Genomic DNA, 21,635 nt, shown 5'->3' on the forward strand with positions numbered 1-21,635 from the left:
TTAAACAAACACTCTGTCAGCATTGATGTTTCTTCATCTCTGAATTCTAGAAGTACAAACATCGATGTAGTTTGAAATTCATACTGATGAGTTTACAATAGAATAAATGCAATTAACTGAATATGAAACACATGTATCATCTTTTTGTTTTGTCTTGCCCGTGATTGCAAATTCCGATTTATTCGACGTCCTTTTGAGGTTAACCGGCGGAATTATTCTGATGAGGAGAAATTCAGTTGTGTTTCATAGGCATGAGTATGACTATGAACATACTTCCATTAGTTCTAGCAGATGAACGTGATGTTTGTTTATAGAGAAATGGAGCTTCACTGCAGCTTTTTATCCACCACTTGAAAGCACTTTGCTTGCTACTAATTTACCTTAGGGGGCTTTAAAATTATCTGTCTGTGCTGTCGAAATCTTTATTGTGGTGACAACTCGTCATCATCATCAAAGATTGCCCCGGAGTCAAATGAAGACGGTTTTTGAATAGTGGGCATGGTGGATTCCATCTGATTGGTTCTCCTCTCTAACAGTGAAATTAAGCACTGCAGGTTGGATCAGCAAATGCAGTTTTGGAGATTGATGGTGCAGTCTGTGGGATCAGGCAGGAGGAGAGAAAAACACCCACTGATGGAGTCGTATAATCCATAAAATGTCTCGTATATTGTGTTTGAATTTAGCTTTGATCATTTTGTTCTGAATCCAACGGTATCAGATTGAGTTTTTCAAATTAACAAATGGAATCCTTTTTATTTGTCACACCTAAACCTGATATGAAACTAATGTTGATATGGTACACTACACTTATTTGATAACAAAAATACAGTAAACATAGGAATATTGTTAAATAGTATTGCAACTGTTTCTATTTTAGCATACTTTCCAATGTAATTTATTCCTGTGATGGCAAAGCTGATTACTCCAGTCTTCAGCGTCACATGATCCTTCAGAAATCATTTTAATATGCTGATTTGCTGCTCAAGAAACATTTCCTACTATCAATGTTGAAAACATTGTCGTGCTGCTTACTATTAAAGGACTCTTCAATAAATAGAAAGTTCAAAAGAACTGCATTGGTTTGAAATATAAATCTTTTCCGTCACTTTTGATCAGTTTAATGCATCCTTGCTGAATAAAATAAATAATTGATTCCTTTCGAAAAATATTCTTAGTGCACACATTTTTTTTTTTCAGTCAACAAAGTGCTATAGACCTCGGGAACAAAAAGGATATGAATGTAAGACAATATAATTAAACTTTTTTACAGTTTACCTTACTTTTAATTTACAGATGAATAATACAAGGGCCATTGGCTTTTAAATAATGAAAAATAATATATAAGACAATGTGCCACAGTATATGGCTATATGACTGTGATCTGTAAATAACTGTTAGCGTTTCTCACTGGTAAATTATCTGACGTATTATAGTAAAATGTTCATTTTGATGTGTTGATTTATACCATAGGTGTCATAAGTCAAGTCTGCGTGAGTTTAGCGCATAAAAATTGCGCTTCGGTTTTCACCTTTTTTACATTGTTTGTCATTGAAGACAAGTTTTTGTTGCTCGGTTATTCAAAGCAGAAAATATACTCACGATGACAAACGTCCTTCAAAGAATGAAGAAAATATCCAATATCAACTGCTCGACAGCTTGGTAAAAACACAACAGATCCAACTCTCCCATCCTCTGTCAGGGACATGAATTTAGAGGCCTAGATTTTTTTCCCCTTCACGTTAGGTAAATATTGTGTAAAATGTGTAAAAAGTTGTTTTCATTAGACAAAGACTGAAGTTCAGGTTTCGTATCTTGGGGGAAGCTTTAGAGTTTTATGTTCTGGGAGACGGGCAGAAAAAGCAACTCGATCTCCTCAAAGTGTGACATTGTGTAAACACTTTGGTAGCAGATTGCAAACAACTAGTGATGTTGTGATTTTAGTTTGTTGTTATTAGCATTAGCATCATTAGCATCACAATCACTGTATAATTGCTCGGTTTTCTCTGAGCAGATATTGCTCATAGAAGTGTTGAAGAAGTGTAAGTGTGCTATACAATAACAATGATGACATTCCATCAGGACATCCATTTATTGTTTTTCAGCTGAATTACTTCAGTGAGTAATGAGTAGCTCAACTTCAGCCAGTTGCTTTTAGTGGCTCAGCTGTGGGCAATGCATGAATCATAGCATAATTATGCATTTGTGACATAATTTCTAGATAACCCCCAGTGCAATGCAGGACACTGTAGATCCCTCCATGTGTCTACATTTCAAGCAGGCATCTCTGCAGCCTCCCAGTAAGACTGCAGGGTCCCATCAAGATAATCCTTAATAAAGAACGGCTTCACTTTTAATCTTGCCCACTTCTCATATTTCTAGCTTGATATAGTTTTTGGCAAGTAATGTTTTAGCACTGATGTCAGTCTAGGACCATCAATGCATCTTTGTTAAGTCCACCACAGGCACATAATAGGAACATTGCGAGCTTGATTGTCTAATTCTAAAGGGCAGTTTTGCTAAGCGTTTAAGTCTAGGGGAAAAATAAGGCTGTTAAAGCCTTTAGGCTGTCAGATTTAGGATATCAACACTTTTTTTAATGTAAAAATGTATATATATATGTATGTGTGTGTGTGTGTGTGTGTGTGTGTGTGTGTGTGTGTGTGTGTGTGTGTGTGTGTGTGTGTGTGTGTGTGTGTGTGTGTGTGTGTGTGTGTGTGTGTGTGTGTGTGTGTGTGTGTGTGTGTGTGTGTGTGTGTGTGTGTGTGTGTGTGCATTTAATAAATAATAAACCATATTATCAAAACTTTATTATTTATACTTACAAACTAGCAACTATATATATATATAAATACATACATACATACATACATACATACATACATACATACATACATACATACATACATACATATATATATATATACATACACGCATACATACATACATACATATATACATACATGCATACATACATACATACATACATACATACATACATACATACATACATACATACATACATACATACATACATACATACATACATGCATACATACATATATACATACATACATACATACATATACATATATGAAATAATAAAACTTATTTCAAAACTTTTTTATTTATACTTACAAACTAGCAACTTGTTTATTTTCCCAAGATATGAATTTAGTTTTGTTATTCATGGCCATTCATTGTTATTAATGAGTCAATATATCTTTCAGAATTTTAATTTCAGTCTTATTGAATATCATAAAGATTCTTTCACCTGATATTGGACTATTTATAGTTATTTGGTACAGTAATGTGAAACATACCTTTCTGTTGACGATGATGCCTTTGCTTAGGGGAAAGTGTTTGCTTGGGAGACATAAACAACTTGGGATAATTATGCTGTGCAATTTTAAAATAACTGCAAAATTACATTGAAAGTTAATTTTATGTGCGAGAGAGGGGGTTATAACTCGATTGGCGTATAAACCCCTCAGCTCCGGCGAATAGTTACTTGAGATCCCCTCTGCATTTATTAGTCTATTGAGTTATCAAGAGCCTCTTCAAAATGCAATATATTTAATTTTCTCAGGCTGTAATGTGAAACGCAGGCTTTTACCTGTAGGCACATCTGTAGCGTAAATGCCTGTGCATTTGCATGACAACTGCTTTAGTAGTGCGCCAGATCTAGATGAGGAAAAGTCAAGCTCGGGTCTATTTATACTGAGGAGGAGGGCAGAGGTTTGACCTGCTGTCCCATATATGGCTGACGAGTCCATTTCATTGTGACACACCGACATCATCAAGGTGTGTAAATGAGTTTGTGAGTGTTGGTTTAGCTTATTTGTAGGTCTTCAAGCCTGTTCACACCAAGAAAGATAACTATAATGATAACAATATTAGCGTTCACACTAGCGGACGATAACGTTCTGTTTATTATAAGCATGCGTGCTGCTGTTATGTCAACTTCCACTTTAAATGCTCCAGCTCTTTAAAGCAGGATGGATTCTGATTGACTGTCAATGTTTTTATCGATCATCAGCTGGAAAAAAAATAGTTCTGAAAGTGATTCCAACGATATCGTTTCTCTGCGCTGCTATCATTTTTGTTGTGGTGTGGACTTATTTTATATTTAGAATGATTTTCAGAACTCTTTATCGTTATTTGGTGTAGTTACCCTCCTTGGTGTGAATGGGCCTTTACCCATTAAAGATGAATGCAAAGCTACATATTTATTATAGGCCTGTATGCCTACAAAATAAGGCACATGAGAATATTATCTCATCATATATTATTATCTCCACATTGTGTTCCTTTATGTAAACCTTCCTTTTTATTTCTCTGTAAATTAATTAAATTTGACTTTTTCTTACTTTTTTTCCTAAAAATGTAAAAACATACTTCGCATTTGTAGTGTGTATCTATGTGTTTATGTGTATCTATGTGTATGTTTATACAGTCAAACCAAAAATTATTCAGACACCAGATATAATTTTTTACTAGTGGGTGCAGGACACTATAGTTCATTTATGTAAGTGAGGATAGCTAAATAAAGTAAATTGTGACATATTAGACCTAAATATTCTTCATACAGTGGACTACCAGTAAAATTGATAAAGATTTGGGACCAAAATTATTCAGACACTTTGACCTGACCATGTTTTGCGTAAGTGTTTTTTTTTGTTTGTTTTTTTTATTGCTAATGCAACCTTTCACACCAAAGACTGAACAAAATTAAGCATGGCTTGGTTATTGGTTGACCTAAATTGGTATAATCTAATTGTGTACATAAATTTGACATCTGACAGCTGATTGGTTGATTGTAATCCATTACATACCTTTCTATCAAAGTTATCTGACATTATCAAGATGAATTTGTTCTGACACAGTTTATTACATTTTGGTTTGACTGTATATATGTGTGTGTGTATGTATGTATGTATCTGTATATATATTTATACATATATATTCTTTATGTAATAGATTACATTTGGTAGTATTCCATTGTGAGGGAGTAGCGAAGGTAAACTTTGGAAACAAATGAAGTAATAAGCTGGAGCAGACAGACGGCAGTCATTACCTTGCAAACAGCAGTGAGAGGTCTACTTGTTGATGGAAGGCTTCCACTATAACGCTGATCGGACGAGCCAGTTTGCTCCAATAAAATCAGCTCCATCATTTACAAACTATATTTACTTAATGCATACCTACTAGGATCCTTTTGTCAGGGACAAACCACAAAGAATCAACCACAAAAAAGAACCGGTTTGTGGAAAGAAGAAAATAAAAATAAACGGGAGAGAAAGAGAAAAAAAGCTGTGCCCCTGGGCTGTGTGTGTGCAGAGCCACAGGATCCAGCAGACTAGCAGAGATGCATGCAGGATCTGCCGTTTCATTGTCTTAGGATCACTGATACAATCTAGAGGAAGGCTATATTGCTTAAAGCTGTGAGTGAATGACATATGGAGGACTGGTGTGAAGAAAACTCCCCAGTGCCTCCTCCAAACTAAAGTCTTCCTGTGAGAGAGAGCAGCAAGCAACTTTCTGCGCTTTCAAACTGCATGCTCCCTCCCTCCCTCTCCCTCTCTCTCTCCCTCTCTCTCAACCATCTCTCTCTCTCTTTTTCACTCTTTTTTTTCCTCTTCCTCAGACACTAGCTAGTCACTGCCTGCAGCAGTAATCGGACAACTCTCGTTCTCGCTCGGAGTCTGTCTCTTGAGATCTAGCACGGGGCTCCATGACTTTTCACCCTTAAAATGAAAAAGAAAAAAGTTGTCTTTTATCGCTAATCTGCGCGTTTAAAGTCAACTCAGAGAGAAGTCTCTTTTTTTTTTTTAAAGTTCTTTATTTGCTTTGGAACGGACAGACACTCAACGGAAGATTGCACAAAACAGGAGGAATAAAAGAAAAAGTGCAAGGATTCTACCATAATTGTAGTGAGTACTATTTTGATTATCTTTTAACAGTCTTTTCTTCTACGTTTGTTATTTCACGTGTCCCGTGCCAAACTTTTTATGTCAGTTTTAAACATGGCTAAATACAGTTGTGTTTTTTAACTTTGCATAATCGGGATCTAGATTAAATTGAGACCTTTTTGAAAACACCTTCTGATATTTTTATGAACGTTAGTTAAGGAGTTTTTTAAATGACAAAATTAAAGTCATTTAAAACCTCTGACTATTTATTCTTAGCAATGTGTCTCTTACCAAATGTTATTACTTTTTTTTTTTTTATCTTCGCCTAATGTACTGTTAAAACCCCAATAGTGTTAACTTTTATCAAATTTCACAAAAGACTATAAAATATAAAAAGACAACTATTAGTTTCTGACACAGTAACACATCTTCAAAATGTCCAAAAATGAAAATTGCTGTAGTATATTTTGACAGATTATGTCCTAAACATAATTATAAAAGTTAATAAAAAGCTGATTGCTATTTATACACAAAAAATATTTAATATTTTTCAAAAAGCTATATTTTGTATAGTATTTTGAGCTCACGTTCCTACAAATTTCTAATATATTTCATGTTTTCTGATAAATACACACGTACAATTCCCTGTAAAATTCACCAACAGCGTTTGAGTTTAAAGTCTTTAAGACTTGACTAAAGGCATCATGTCGCTGTCACCCTTTGCCGCTCAAATTTAAATCCCCAGTGACTCCGTCTCTCTCTCACGCACCTGATTCACACCTTCACCCTTTTCAAATTCACCTTTTTGTGTTTCCTCACCCCTCAGGTGAGAACTACCTTTTTTGGTACTTTAAAAACAGGTGTACGAGGCACTGAAATAAGAGATTGCATTGTAAATGATGACCCCATTTCGGGTTTAAGATAATAAGTTTCCATTTTCCACCCAGCAAGTAAAACCCAAGATTCTATTCAGCTGGCAGAATAAACAAAACCCGTTCAGTTTTAGCAGTTGACATCCAATGCCATCTGCTGCAGGCAGGAATGTTTTAGGGCAGACAGACAGGCAGATTGCTGTCTTGTAAGACATCGACAGACGGCCACCACTAACCAAGACACCCGTACATTTTTGGAAGAGCTGGGGATGTAGTTTCTTTGAGAATTTAGCTTTTTGTGTTGTCTGTTTAAATGCGTAATTATGCAGACTTAAATATTTCTCATGTCTTGTATCTTGTTTAGACTTTTTGTCCAGTAAATAAACACCAGAAAAAATGGTGTTTAATTATGTTTTTATGTTATAATAATTAAAAAGTCATTCCACGGCAGCTGTCGTTTTTTTTTTCAGAGCGTGTGAGCACAGTGTTGCCTCCAGCCGCCCTCTCTGTGTTCCCTTCGCACAATAACCCTGCTTATCTAATTAGCTCATAGTGGGCTGCTTGATTTGGACTGTTTACACACTGTATTTGTTTTAATAAGGCATAAGTTTGAGTGCATTAAGCTCTCTACGATAAGCCCTCATGCGTTCAGCCCCACGACGTGCCGTTGTTTGCCGAAGGCCCAATGCGTTCCGTATGTGTGCGGCCGAGCTGGAAACGGTGCGCGGTGAAAGACGCAGGGTTAATTGAAACTGCTGCGCTCCACTGTTTATGAGATAGAGACAGCGGAAACGGTTTGTGGCGATTAGCTGTTTACTAAATACAGTAGAATGTTATTTTGTTAACATGCCACTGTTGGTCTCAGGAAAACGTCGCTCAGGGAGCAGGAAATAAGGGCTGAGAAGCTCAATTGATCACGGCTCTTCTACATTCACAATTCCTTTGTGTTTGTTTACATGTAATCAAGGAGTCTGTTTACTTAAGCAGGAGAGCAGAGGATGAGTTAAACCTGAGTGTCTCTTTTTTTTTTTTGTGGCTTTTAGGATGTTTGTGTAGATGTAGGTTTTTAGTGAATAAAAGAAAATGGAGGAAAATAAATAAATACTGTAACATGAACATTTCCAAGAATAAAAATCCGTTTCTTTTTTAAATTAAATTCATACGTAAAGCTTTTCACAATGTAAAATTAAAAGCCGAGAAAAAAAGGACGCATTAAAATGTAATGCTTTTTCAAGAACTATTTACTCAGTGTGATCGCCTTTTTTTCTGTGACTGCGGTGGGGAGCATTTGATCAGATGTGTACCTTAAATCTTCTCTGATGGACTCTCAAAGCGGACGGGCTTCTGGAAATAATTTAAGGGTTGAAGAGCTCAGAATTAACCGATTTAATGTAGCTGCGCTGTCCATCGCTTGAGACGCTTCACGTCAGACTGAACAAAATGGAAGGGACAAATTGCACACCAACAAACCACAGCATGTGTTCGGAATTTACATTTTAATTACACAAAATTCTAAAAGTTGAAATGGTCTGTTTAAAACCGAAGTCTGCGTTTGCATGTTGATAATGAATTGTATCGGTATATATTGATTATTTTGAGTGGATAGTTTTCATGTCGCAATTTAATAACGCATTATTAGTATTTTAGTACATTCACAATTTTAAATCCATAATTCAGTTACAGAGGTAAAAAAAACTTTAAAGCGTGTCTGCAATAAAATTAAGCCTGATATTACAGGCACACATTTCTCATTCTGTCCTTTATATATATATATAAGTTAATCAGTGTTTTGTTGGTGGTACACATTTCTTTGCTCTATGCTCACAGAGTCCAGTGAAGTGTAGCATTTTGTAAACTGTGTCTAATTCTAGTCACATCTGTGTTCAATTGTTGTCTACATCGACATTCTTTGCATGTGGATTTATTTTTCCTGGGCCACCATGTGGATTCAGCTGACCAGCTTAAGTTGGGATTAGTTGTTTTAAAGTTATTTTGATTAAAGCGTTGTTTTTTCAAAACTAGAAACTTGCAACATATGTTTTGCATAGTCTATGAAATTCAAAAAGGAACATGCATGTCTTGCCTTATAAAATTATAATCTCGTAAAACCGTGACTGGAAAGCAAGCAGGGGAAAGCGAATAAACGGTTTCATTATAAATGAATTTGAAAAATATAATTGTCTTATTCCCTAAATTGTACACCTCATATATGACAAATGTTTAAATCCAACTTGTTATTGCATCAGAACTGAAGTATTCAGGTGAATCTCATCCATGCCGGAGCGGCTCAGACAGCCCGCGTGCTCTATAATGATCAATGTTAAAAGCCCGGCAGTGTTTGCCGATGGAAACGCAGCGCTTGAAATAAGCAAAGCGAGACAAAAAGCCGTGCAAACAGTCATGAGTGAAGTGTGTTTAGCTTTTTTGATGACGCTTCCAACGCAGCTCTTTGTTCCTGAGAGCTTCAAAGACGGCTCCGTTCAGGTTGAATTCAAGCACACATCAAAGATGCTGAATGCACTTCTTTCTTTTTTTTTTTGTTTAAACAATAAATATTTAGCAGTACAGGACAAGGGCTTGTTTTTGCTTCTAAAAGCCCACCCGCCCCTCCCTGTTCACCTGGTGAAAATCACCTGCTGGATGAGGAGCTCTGCATGCGTAATGCTTCGTAAGCTCAGGGCGCAGAATGCAGGCCGCGGCAAGGTCTTTATATCTCCGCACATCTTCATCCCCCTTTTTCTTGCAATAACTTGTGCTGAACTTTTTATAGAAAGCCAAAGTAATGTTCCCAAGCTTCGGATGATGTAATGAACGACTTTAGGGTACGAAAGTGTGTTAATGTGACTAGACGGGGTCAAAAGAAGGAAGACAGAAAGAGAAATTTGAAAAACTTGACCATTATTCATCACGACTCAGCCATTGTGGGAAGAGGGGGGCGAAAAAAACACCAAGACCAAACAGCTCGGGTTACTACATCATGAAAACAGCCCGGCATTAAAAATTCATTCAGGGATTTTTCAGACATTTTTGGGTGGAAAGACTGGATAACTGTGACCTAGATCCAACAATTCGGCTCTGGTCTGATATTGGGCTATAACGCCGCAGGTATCAGTGCAGAAGTGGACGGCAGAACGTAATTGTCGACTAGAAAAAAAAGAGTAATAGCGGCATTTTAAGTGTCATATGAAACATATGTGGGCCCATATGTCCCACTCCAACTTATTGTACAAGATTCAAGTTTTATTTATATAGCGCTTTTCAAAATAAAGCAGCTTTACAGAAAATCGATGCTTTTTACAATTAAGTAATATTATGTTATCAGTGTCAAAGTAATGTCCATATGGCAGTAATGTAATACATGAAATGTTAATGTCATATATTCAGTTAAGCAGACACAACAAATGTGTTAGGCAGCAATAACAACTTGCTCACAATGATTACCATATAAAGATAATATTATATGATATATGTAAATCCAAAGTTGGCATCATTTGAAGTCTTCACAATTGTCAGCGTTCATTGCACTCAATATGTTTCAATCCGACTTATTGTACAAGATGCACTTAATACACTACACTCTGATTTATTGTACAGGATGCACTCAGTGGTATCTATAGTGGTCCGGTGTTCCCTAAACCCTCAGGCAAAGTCCCAATCATCCCCCTGACCGTCATTAGGAACTGTCAGTGTGCCTGGAGAGGGAGTGTAGATAAATTTCAGATAGTGTCAATTGCAGATGAAAGATGCTAGGGGTGTCATGCTTGACTAGCTTCTGTTCAACAAAGTCCCATCTCTCTCAGCCTTCGCCCCCCTCCTTCCCTACACTTCCAGAGGCAGCAGCGGCAGCGACCTCGAGCAGGCGCCCCCGGCTCGCTCACCCAAAACTTACCCCCCCCCCCCCCCCCCTCCAAACACCCGCCCCTCCCTTTCCTGCTTACCTTGGCTAAGCCGCTTTGCATGTTGATTGGGGGAGGACTAATCCAGTTTGCAGCTGTCGTAGACCAATGATGAATCACCTTTCCGTCATTCGACCGGGAGGAGGGAAGACCTGAAAGGAGGAAACAACGGTGGAGGGGTTGAGCCTACAGACAATGTGCCTCTCTGTTCCACCGACTTCTCTCTTCCCATTCTGCGCGAGAATAACAAAAATGTTTTCTCAGACAACGTCTATTGTGTCATGGATGGCTCTTCACAGAGACACTGAGCTGAAATAACAAGGAGCGATATTGTTTTTAGGGTCCTGGCAGGTGGAAAAAAGGATAGGGAAAAAGAAGGAGAGAGAGAGAGAGAGAGAGAGAGAGGGAGGGAGGGAAAAACACTATTTGACAGATGGCTGAGGTCTGTCCAGTTTCAGGTAAGAGGGAGTTGATTTGCTGCCAGCAGCATCACTGAAAAGCAACCACTTGTTTAGCAAAGCGCATCGGTTTGCAGCGTTGAAACGCCCAGGACCTCAGGAGAAAGTGTCTGGAAGTTTTTGTAAACTGCTGGAAGTGTGAAAGAAACAGGACAGAGGGAGTTAGAAGTGTCAGAAAAGAAAACCATTTGACAAATAAGGTTTGTGTCAGAACCTGACGTTATTTTAAAAGCAAGTCAAGTTTTAACATCTCCATGACATGGATTATTTTTCCCTTGTTTTAACTGCGACCATCTGTAACGGATATTTTATAGCCGATCAAGAACGACGGCTAAAAAGAGGTATGATAATCTACGCTGATAAAACGTTTCTTATTTCCTCCTCTTTGTTATTCATAAAAATCCAAATGTTTGTTGATAGCAGGGACACGACCATTCCTAATTGATTCTGGCAGAGCGGCACGCAAGGCATTATGTTTTTGGCGCAATTAGTGCAATAATGCTTTTCTGAAGACTGATGTGTGTTTTAGTTTTGCGGCCACGCTCACATCACACACAAACACCCGTAACATACATCCGACCGCAGACGCACACTGGCCTGACCTTCCATTTGCTATGCATAATAAAATCCTGCGAGTGCGCGATGGAGCCAGTAGAATAATGTTTTCAGTGGCGTGGCCCTCGGTACATAAACAAAGAAACAATTAAGACGCTCGCCAGAGCAAACAGCATGCTTTAGTGCACTCTTCAGTCGCTCTCGTTGAGGTTTGAGGCCTCGCAATCACACGTCTCTCTCACACGGCTCCGGCTATTGCTGCTTCAGATCAGAGATCGCTGGGGAAAATGAACGTATGAAAATTGCAGCGTGCGCTACGGGGCCAATGTTGGTTAATTTTTAATGCTTAAAATGAGAAAGTCAATCAATCATCAGATGTCTCATTAATTGTTACATTTGTGTCAAATGTCATTTGATGTGCCTCAGGGGAATGTACTTGTTAAGTGTATCTCTCTGGAGAGCTGCTGGAAGGTTTTTTTTTTTATAAAAATAATTGTTTTTATGTTTGCATTATATTTTACAGCATGTGTACTTACAGTGTACTTACCTAAGAAAGTATTGGGTAATATAGTGTAACTACGTTTGTTACGGTTAGGTTTAGGTTCAGGTTAAGCACCTAGTTATTACCTGGTTATTACCATAGTATGTACTTGGGAAACAGGACTAAAATAAAAGTGCAACCATTATCATTATTATTATCATCATCATCCTCTTTTTGCTCTGCTGTAATTATATGTTGTTCATAAAGTGAATTTATACATATTGTTTTACATGTAGCTAAAATGAAAAAAGAAACTAGTTTAGCTACATTAAAAGAATTGCCAATTATGTGATTTTAATACAAATATATTTTTATAAGCATTATTTTTGAAAGTTTTAATTTTAAAAGTGTGTTTTATGTAATTGTTATTTAGTAAATGCTATACATTAATATTTATTTTAAATGAGCACTTTTATATTTCAAAGCTCCTGTTGATTAGTTTCTGTGTTTGTGTGTGTGTGTGTGTGTGTGTGTGTGTGTGTGTGTGTGTGCGTGCGTGCGTGCGTGTGTGTGTGTGTGTGTGTGTGTGTGTGTGTGTGTGTGTGTGTGTGTGTGTGTGTGTGTGTGTGTGTGTGTGTGTGTGTGTGTGTGTGTGTGTGTGTGTGTGTGTGGTCCAGGTAAACCCTAAGTTATGAGGACAAAATGTCCCCAAAAAGATTGCAATATCCGAAATAATTGTCCGTGTGGGGACGTTTTTTGGTCCTCATGAGGAAAACAGCTTGTAAAACAGACTAAATTATGTTTTTTTTTTTTTTTATGTACAAAATGCTGCAAGTTTTCTGTGATGGGTAGGTTTAGGGATAGGGTTAGGGTTATGGGATAGAATATACAGCTTGTACAGTATAAAAATCATGTCCATGGAAAGTTCCCATAAAACATGAAAACACAATGTGTGTGTGTGCTTATGGGTGTGTGTGTCATTCAATAGCATGTGACCGTCTGTGTGTCTCTTCCTCTCAGGTCTATGGAAATGCAGGATCTAGCTAGTCCACACAGCCGAGTTAGTGGAAGCAGTGAGTCCCCGAACGGTCCCAACATCGACAACTCGCATATAAATAACAATTCCATGACACCAAATGGCACTGAAGGTACGTCTCCTCAGCCTCCCGTGGGTCATATACCTTCATTACTGTGCTACAGCACCCTGTTTTTAACCTGCTATTTTTTCCCTTTTGTATAGCATTTATGCTCTTGTGAAAAGTTAAATCTACAAATGGATATGCAATATGTTTTACTCCATTTTAGCTACCATTTAAATTTTTAGTTTTTATCCCTGACTTCAACTTTATTGTTGTAATATTTGAATTCTATATTTTTAAATAAATTCTTCTCTATGCAACTGTGCACTTTAGGACTACATATAAGTGTGCACTATATAAACTAGATCTTTCTGTGTTTTCACAGATCACGTTACAGCCCATAAGAATTTTATTCAGCTCTGAAGTAGTTTACATAATGTAATCTTGACTGTGGTTTTTCTCCATTTCTGTAGTGATAAGCCCCAACCTGTGACAGTGCAGATTGTCATGTGTCCTGTCCCATTCTTTCTCCCTATAGGTGATAACATCACTATGCTTACCACAGCTGACTGGTTGTTAAGTTCTAGTTCACAGTCCGCTGCAGGTTTGTGCAGTTCTGGCGAAAACAATGAAAGGACAATACTTGGCGTCATATGTGAAATTACACACGCTTTATAGTAATTTCACCCCGAGGCAATCCTAACAATTCCATCTGATTACCTTCACGAATGTGAAAAACCAATTTGATGTGCTCACATCTCTTCAACTATTGTGCCTTTCATTTGGACTCTTGTTTGGCATTCTGTGTTGTGTTATGGTGAAACTGTTGAAAGCATGGTTTGAGACTTTTGGCTTTGATTCCAGACCGTCAATGAATGGTAAAGCTGTGGGCACACGTAATGTGCGTTAAGCTTTTTATTTGATGTTCTGCAGGACGGTTTTATGGTTATGTGTGGTATGTGATAAGACTTGACTGCACTAGTTCCTGCATGTGCCGTGCCACTATTTTCCCGTATCCCTTCGAGAAGGAGGGGTGGGGGGAGCGTTGGTACGTATTCAAACCGCTCCCCGTCGACATGTGTTCCTTTGAGGGAGAGCATAGCTGCAACATGTTCGACATGACAAGCTGATGGCTACCTCAGCCATGAGGGATTTCAGTGGGCATGACTCTGTACCCACATAGTGAATTTTGTTTTCATAAATGTAAACCTGCACCCCACCCCCTCCTGAGACAGAGATGGATTCATTTCAAAGATCCGGGCCTGTCTAAACGCTGTGAAATCGTCTCCCGGTTGCCCTCATTGTAGTTCTAGCGGTTGGGTCAAACACATTTTATACACCATGCATTGCCTTGACATATCAATTATGCTGCACGTCCATGCATTCCACAGTTTATTCCTGCCATTAAATTCCACCTTTTTTGCCTGTTTTCCCTTGATGCTACATAAAACCCTTCCGGTAAGAAATCAAGTGACTAACCTTTAGACTAGATCAGTTGGCATTAAATAAAAGTTACATTTTCAATGTAAAAAAGTAATACACTAAATAAGAAAAAAAAAAAAGAGAAGAAAAAAAACGTTTATATACTGTCATTCAAAAGTTTGGGGTTGGTAAGATTTTGGGAGTTTGGGACTTTTTTAGATAAAAATACAGTAAAAATTTGGAATATTATATATATATATATATAATTTATTTATTTTATTTTTTTAAATTCAGCAGCCATTAGCAAGTCTTCTGTGTCATATGATCCTTCAGAAATCATATGCTGACCTGACGCTCAACAAACATTTTTTATATTAGTATTATTATGTTAACAAAAGTTGTGCTGCTTAATAAGTTTGTGGGAATCTTGATACATTTTTCCCAAGATTCTTGGATTAATAGAAAGTTCAAAAGAACATCATTTATTTGAAATATTTTGTGTGAATTTCTTCTTCTTCTTCAAAAATAAATAAATAAAATTGACCCCAAACTTTTGAACATATCATTCTATATGTCATTCTGTCAGAAGTAGATTGGAGAGGTTTATGCATTTAAATAAGAGTGTTTATTATGGCTATTGTCCTTAAATCAACACCAGAGCTGTGTGAATTGGAAGAGAATTGTCCTTGTCCTGTTTGTAGAAGAGATTAGCTTTAATTGTTGGCCTCTCCTGTGAGTTAGCCAGGACAGAACTGTTGAGACCTGAAAGCTCTATTATCTCAATAGAAACCCCAGTTCATTACACCACCCTTACAAAACCCAACCACCTAATGATCCTTTCCACATTGTGAGCCAATGAAACCATCTGGATGAGCACTTTGACATTACAGAAGTTTGTTTTTCTGCTATGCTTTAAATTTGCACATTAATTTGAGATTAAGTATGTTGATTTTACAAGCAGAGAGGCATTTGCCTGTAGTGTGACTGACAACAGGCTTTGCTAGAGCTGTGTCACAAATGCTCTGCTTTCCTTCTGTTTGCAGTTAAAACAGAGCCAATGAGCAGCAGTGAAATCGCCACCTCTGTAGCAGACGGCTCTCTAGACAGCTTCTCAGGATCAGGTACGACACGCACACACTCAAAGCTGTAGAGCTGACTGGTGGGAGATGATCCCAGAGATGGGTTACTGATAAGCAGAGGCCCAGGAAGTGTCCCTGTGGCTGGGGCTTTAGTAGTGTGAGGCTCTGTCTCAGTTCCCATGCCAACAGGCGTTGAGTTATGACCCTCCCAGCCCCCTTCTCGGCCCACATCGAGTGACACCCCATCCCTGTGGTCCACGCACCCTATAGGTTTTAGATGCATGATGCAAAACTAAGACTCCTAAATTGTGAAATTCCTTTCTAAATGGCAGAACTTTGGACCAGATTAAAGTTCGATAACTGTAAGACGAGAGACGTGAAGTGAAAATTGATTGATATTAAAGGGGTAGTTCACCCAAAAATGAAAATTCTGTCATCATTTACTGACCCTCAAGTTGTTCCAAACCTGTATGAGTTTCTTTGTTCTGCTAAACACAAAAGAAGATATTTAGAAGAATGTTTGTAACCAAGCAGATAGAGCAACCATTGACTACCATAGTATTTTTTCCCTACTATGGTAGTCAATGGTTGCTCTATCTGCTTGGTTACAAACATTCTTCTAAATATCTTCTTTTGTGTTTAGCAGAACAAAGAAACTCATACAGGTTTGGAACAACTTGAGGGTGAGTAAATGATGACAGAATTTTCATTATTGGATGAACTATCCCTTTAAGTGGCTAAATTTCTACAAAAAAAAAAAACAACTGAATATTTTGGAGCTACAAAACTAGCTTGTTTGCATTGTGTCAAAAATGTTATACTCTCAATGGTCTATTTCCAAACTTAAGCAAACAAATTTAGATAGGTCTACTCCAAGTTATAGACTCCTCACATTACTTACTAAGCAAATGCGAAAAACTTCATGGAGTATTACATTCCTGCTAATTTGTCTTATTTCCCTACCTATTTGACTAAGTACCTGATACCTTTATGTTAGACTCATATAAATCATGGCTCGGACTTCTATCTCTGAGAATATGAATGAAATGAAGTAATTTGAGACCGTTTTATACTCAGGGGATGCAGAAGTGCAGAGGTTCAGTGTTTGCCCAGACCAGGTGCTGAAGTGTGGGGAAAAGGCCCCGTTTTCAGGGCACAGAGAATATAGTTACATAGAACAAGAGCTCCTTAACTAACCCTTACTTTAGATGTCACAGCCAATTATTCACAAACGGCAAGAGATTCGCAATATTCGTAATACCGTCACCCCAAAGAAAGACATCCAAACCCTACAAATGGTAATGCACAATGGGCCTAGGCTTATATTTAGCAATCTAAAAATGATAATAGCCAGCCTAATATTATTATTAGTAGTTATTATTAAAAAATAAAAAAAGTTTAATACTTACAATTTAATTTTCTTTAAATATTTGTATGTTTGTTGTTAAACATAAATAATATCAATAATATATATTTTTTGTCTTCTAAAAATATATTATCATTTTATATGTGACCCTGGACCACAAAACCAGTCATAAGGGTACATTTATTTTTGACATTTAGATTTATACATCATCTGAAAGCTTTCCATTGATATATGGTTTGTTAGGACAATATTTGGACGAGATACAATTATTTGAAAATCTGAAATCTGAGGCTGAAAGTCTAAATATTGAGAAAATCGCCTTTAAAGTTGTCCAAATGAAGTCCTAATTACTACTAATAATAAAATTTTAAAAATTTTATATATATTTTCGGTATGAAATTTACAAAATACCTCCTTGAAACATGATCTTTACTCAATATCCTAATGATTTTTGGTATAAAAGAAAAATTTATAATTTTGACCCATACAATGTATTGTTAGCTATTGTCACAAATATACCCGTGCGACTTATGACTGGTTTTGTGGTCCAGGCTCACATAGTTTTTTAAACACAGGACGAGATGTAAACATCCTTTTTGAACCAGTTGAATCCTTGAACTTGACACTTTCATTATATATATAATAATTATATTTTAGTATAAATTACATTAATAATAATACATTATTTAGTTATTTGAACATCCAATATTTTTTATAAAGTTTTTTTTAATTATTGTTTACCATGAAAAAGGTACCTCTTAAGGGCACTACAATTTGTGCGCAAGTTCCCAGACTTAAGCCATGCATTCACTGGGACATCAAAAGATCTCATGTTGCTCTGTAGTGTTTGTGTGAGTTAATTGAACGGCCCTCCACACCGTCATTAAGGGCTGGGAACCACAGGGCCGGTATGTGTCTAATGAAGGCTCCTTATGTGTACTACTTACCTGTAATCAGGCCTGCTGATTTCTCATTGTACAGTCCACTTTAAACCCTCCAGTGTGCACGGCTATACATCATCCCCAGCTCTGTGTGTGTGCGTGTTTGTGGACACTAGGCCTTTCCATCCTGTGTAGGTTTTTATGTATACAGTCAGCAGAAAAACGCTCCAATATTACCTGATTATTTTCCTTCGTTATTGCTCTTAATTTATCAACCTAAAATAAGGTTAGTGAAATAAATAATGTAATGCAACGTAATTACTGTTTCCTTGGATTCCAGAAGTTCTGTTGGCAAAGAATAATATTTACCTTATTTTTTAATGTTTGAATATGTGCTTGCCTCTTTTCTTTTAACTCTCCACAGCCATTGGAACCAGTGGCTTCAGCCCAAGACAAACTCACCAGTTCTCTCCCCAGATTTACCCTTCCAAGTAAGGCTTCTTTTATTTTTCTTTAAAAAATAAGCAGCATCCAACTTCATTTGGGCCTTTAATTAGATCCTTCTGCCAGATTCTGGACTCTCCGGCTGCTTTGTTTTCATTGATGTCTGCAGCTTGCATACTCCAAAATCTGTTGTAATTATTATCTTGCGAAAATTTCCCCTGTGATTTATTTTTCTTTCACAATGTATATCAGCTGCTTAATGGCTAGATTTTTCTCCATTTCACAGCTTGGCCAAATATTTATGATTAAGTAGCAGAATCACAGAGAATTTGTCTTTGAGCAAATTTTACGATATGGGCTTTTGGGTAAAACTACATGTCTCCCTCTTCTCTTACTTTGCTCTCAAATAGCAGACCCTATCCACACATTCTTCCGACTCCTTCCGCCCAAAATATGGCCGCGTACGGACAGACGCAATACACCACAGGAATGCAGCAGGCTGCTGCCTATGGCACTTACCCTCAGCCAGGCCAGCCCTATGGGATTCCAGCCTATGGTAACTGATTCACTTCATTCTTTTATATGCTTCAAAGCTTTGTAATCCATCTTGTGCTTTGCTTTTCACTCAAGCAGATGAAATCCCACCCTTACAAAGCATTTCTGTATTTTCAGTCATAATACTATAGCAACTAAATGAATTGTTACTACTGTAAAAATTCAATACATTTATATGCAAATGATGGAATCTCCTTTAAAAGGTGTGCAAATGTTTCAGAATGTTGGTAGTTTTTCAAATTCAAATTTCAAATTGATTTATGGACAATGATGGAAATGTGAACATCTTTATAAACATTTTCATGTGTTTCTAATCAATTATGTCTAGCCTATTTGGCAAACATTACATTACCTAATTCATGAGCAAGTTTATAATCCATACTTTTCAGGTGAAAATGATGGCCAATATTTGATGTTTCTTGGTTCTTTTGATGCCTTTAATCAAACTGAAAGTCATAAAAGGAGGTGCAGTTTAATTTTAACATTTAGCATTTGTAGCATTTAGTCCAATACTTAGCATGTAGCTTTAAGATTAATTCTTAAACTTAGCTAACAATGTGCTGATCACTAAGATTAGGCTAACGCTTACCTCAGCCCTTTGTAGCTCTTTTTCCCACCTTCAGTCGAAACTTGGGTCTCTGCTGACCTTTTGTTTTGCGCTTGCAGACTCAGTGACTCCTCCTGACAGTTGCTAAATTCATGCTAGTTCAACAGATACGGGAGATATAAAGATTTCAGTTCGTCGTGTACACACTGAGCCCGACTCACGCTAGAAATGTTTTTCCAAGGGTTTGTACGTTGTGAAACCTTTGCGAAAATATGCGCACAGATAATGTTGTTTAGGTAGAACAATCTCGAATATGCTCCAGAGAGTTTGCATGTTTGTTTGAGTGGAAGCAAATCGCAAACCTTCATTGGGCCTGATTCAATCTAATCAAAAAACAAGTTTGTTTTAACTCCAACCAGCAAATTCTTGGAAATCTGTGCTGAGTTTGGCGCAAACACTTCAATGCAAAGGTTGCTTGAACCATGGCCCAGTGAGAAACAAGCCACCATTTATCCTTTATTCTTGATTGACGTGGAAGGAGCAACGCTGAGGATTGTGCATCATACTGCTCTGGTGTCACTAACTGATTTAGGTCCATTGTGGGCAGGCATCAAGACAGAGGGCGGATTGACCCAGGCCCAGTCTCCAGGCCAGAGTGGTTTCCTCAGTTACAGTTCCAGCTTCTCCACGCCTCAGACGGGACAAGCACCCTACAGTTACCAGATGCAAGGTCAGGATCACCCTCTTCTCTTTTCCTTTTCTGCTCTTGCCGGTGGAGTGACAAAATAGAGCCGTGATTCCTCTCTGGCCCCCTTCAAAAGAGGACACAATTAATGGCAGACACGGACCAATTCATAACATCCCCGAGCAGATGGTTGTATTAGGTTGTAGTTGGACACAGTCTTTTTTGCATTAGGCCTGAAGAGAAACAACACAGATGGAAAAAATCCCTTTTTCCTCTTTAAGACCAATCTTTTTCTCCTTCGCACTCGGCCATGTACGTTCTCAAGTATGTTTGCTTAAAAAGGAACACCCGGGACTCTCGTCTTTGAGGTCAGTTCATGGAAGTCACACTTGCGTACTGGGAATTAAACGTGCATCAGGCAAATTGCCTGCCACCCAGTTTTTTTTTCTTTTTTCTCGGAGACATTGTCCCAGCTCCAAAGCCAACAGTCTTTTTCTGTCGTTCTATTTCTCCCGTCTTTCTCCCTCTAGTGTTTTCCTTCAAGCCTCCAACAGTTAGTGCTGGTTTGAGCTCTCTAATCTCCAAATAATGTGTGACAGTAGAAACATCTCCATGTTTTTGAAATCTCTCCAGAGCATCTCACAATAAATAATGTGACATATGTGGTCTGTGGAAGCTTCTTTTCCATGCCTCATAAGTAGAAACGTTCTGTTTCTGCTGATGCTGGTTCAACATCAGGGTTGTAAGTGTTACCCTGTTCCGACCGCAGAAGTTTAAAAGCCTGTTCACACCGTTCAAGTCCAATGAGAATAAATGTCATGAAAGTATAGACCCCAAAGTATGCATCAAATTTGTGTCTGATCCCAAATTTGAGACATTTTTGGAATAATTTTTATTCCTAAAGGACCTTGTTTACCATCCAGATAATAGTAAAAAAAAATCAAGCTAGCTGTCAAATAAAAGCCCCTTAGTGCTCATCACAATATGATATTTTGGACTTAGAAGTTTGTAGAGATGTTTTGTTTCATGTCATGTTTTTTTTTTGTGCCCAAATTTGGTATGAATAGTCCTCAAAGCAATAGTTCACCCTAAAAATGGAAATGATGCCATCATTTATTCACCCTCATCTTCACGCATTTTTTTTTTCTTCAAAAAATAAGACCGTCTTTCAAAATTCTTTAAAGTTCCTTTTTTTTCACCAAAAATAACAGCATGCAGGTTTGGAATTGCATGATGGTGAGTGAATAATAACAGAATTAAATTTTTTTGCATAAAATATCCCTTTAACTGTCATCTCACATCTGTGCATTAAGTCAGAAACTGAGGTGCCTTCAGTCTTCCTTTCAAAGCCCTCGCAGCCATAAACACATTAGCCACTAACTGCAAGAGCAGATGACAGATGACCA

At 37.6% G+C, this 21,635-nt stretch overlaps 1 protein-coding gene across 5 annotated transcripts in view; it reads left to right on the top strand.

Moving 5' to 3' along the window:
• The first annotated feature begins 5,620 nt into the window (after nt 1–5,620).
• eya1 (EYA transcriptional coactivator and phosphatase 1) overlaps nt 5,621–21,635 on the top strand; it is a 49,058-nt gene continuing 33,043 nt past the window's right edge. The window contains exons 1-7 of one of the 5 annotated variants that reach the window (XM_079806146.1): nt 5,621–5,930; nt 13,192–13,319; nt 13,789–13,854; nt 15,716–15,793; nt 18,423–18,489; nt 18,853–18,998; nt 20,152–20,274. In XM_079806146.1, coding sequence (XP_079662272.1) covers nt 13,196–13,319; nt 13,789–13,854; nt 15,716–15,793; nt 18,423–18,489; nt 18,853–18,998; nt 20,152–20,274 — 604 coding nt within the window. In that variant the 5' untranslated portion in view covers nt 5,621–5,930; nt 13,192–13,195. Of the gene's footprint in view, nt 5,931–10,835; nt 11,477–13,191; nt 13,320–13,788; nt 13,855–15,715; nt 15,794–18,422; nt 18,490–18,852; nt 18,999–20,136; nt 20,275–21,635 lie in introns of those variants that run through there. The other 4 variants (XM_079806145.1, XM_079806148.1, XM_079806149.1 and 1 more) reach the window with 4 other exon arrangements.

Source organism: Gobio gobio (genome assembly GCF_949357685.1).
Source record: "Gobio gobio genome assembly, chromosome: 23".
Lineage (NCBI taxonomy): Eukaryota > Metazoa > Chordata > Actinopteri > Cypriniformes > Gobionidae > Gobio > Gobio gobio.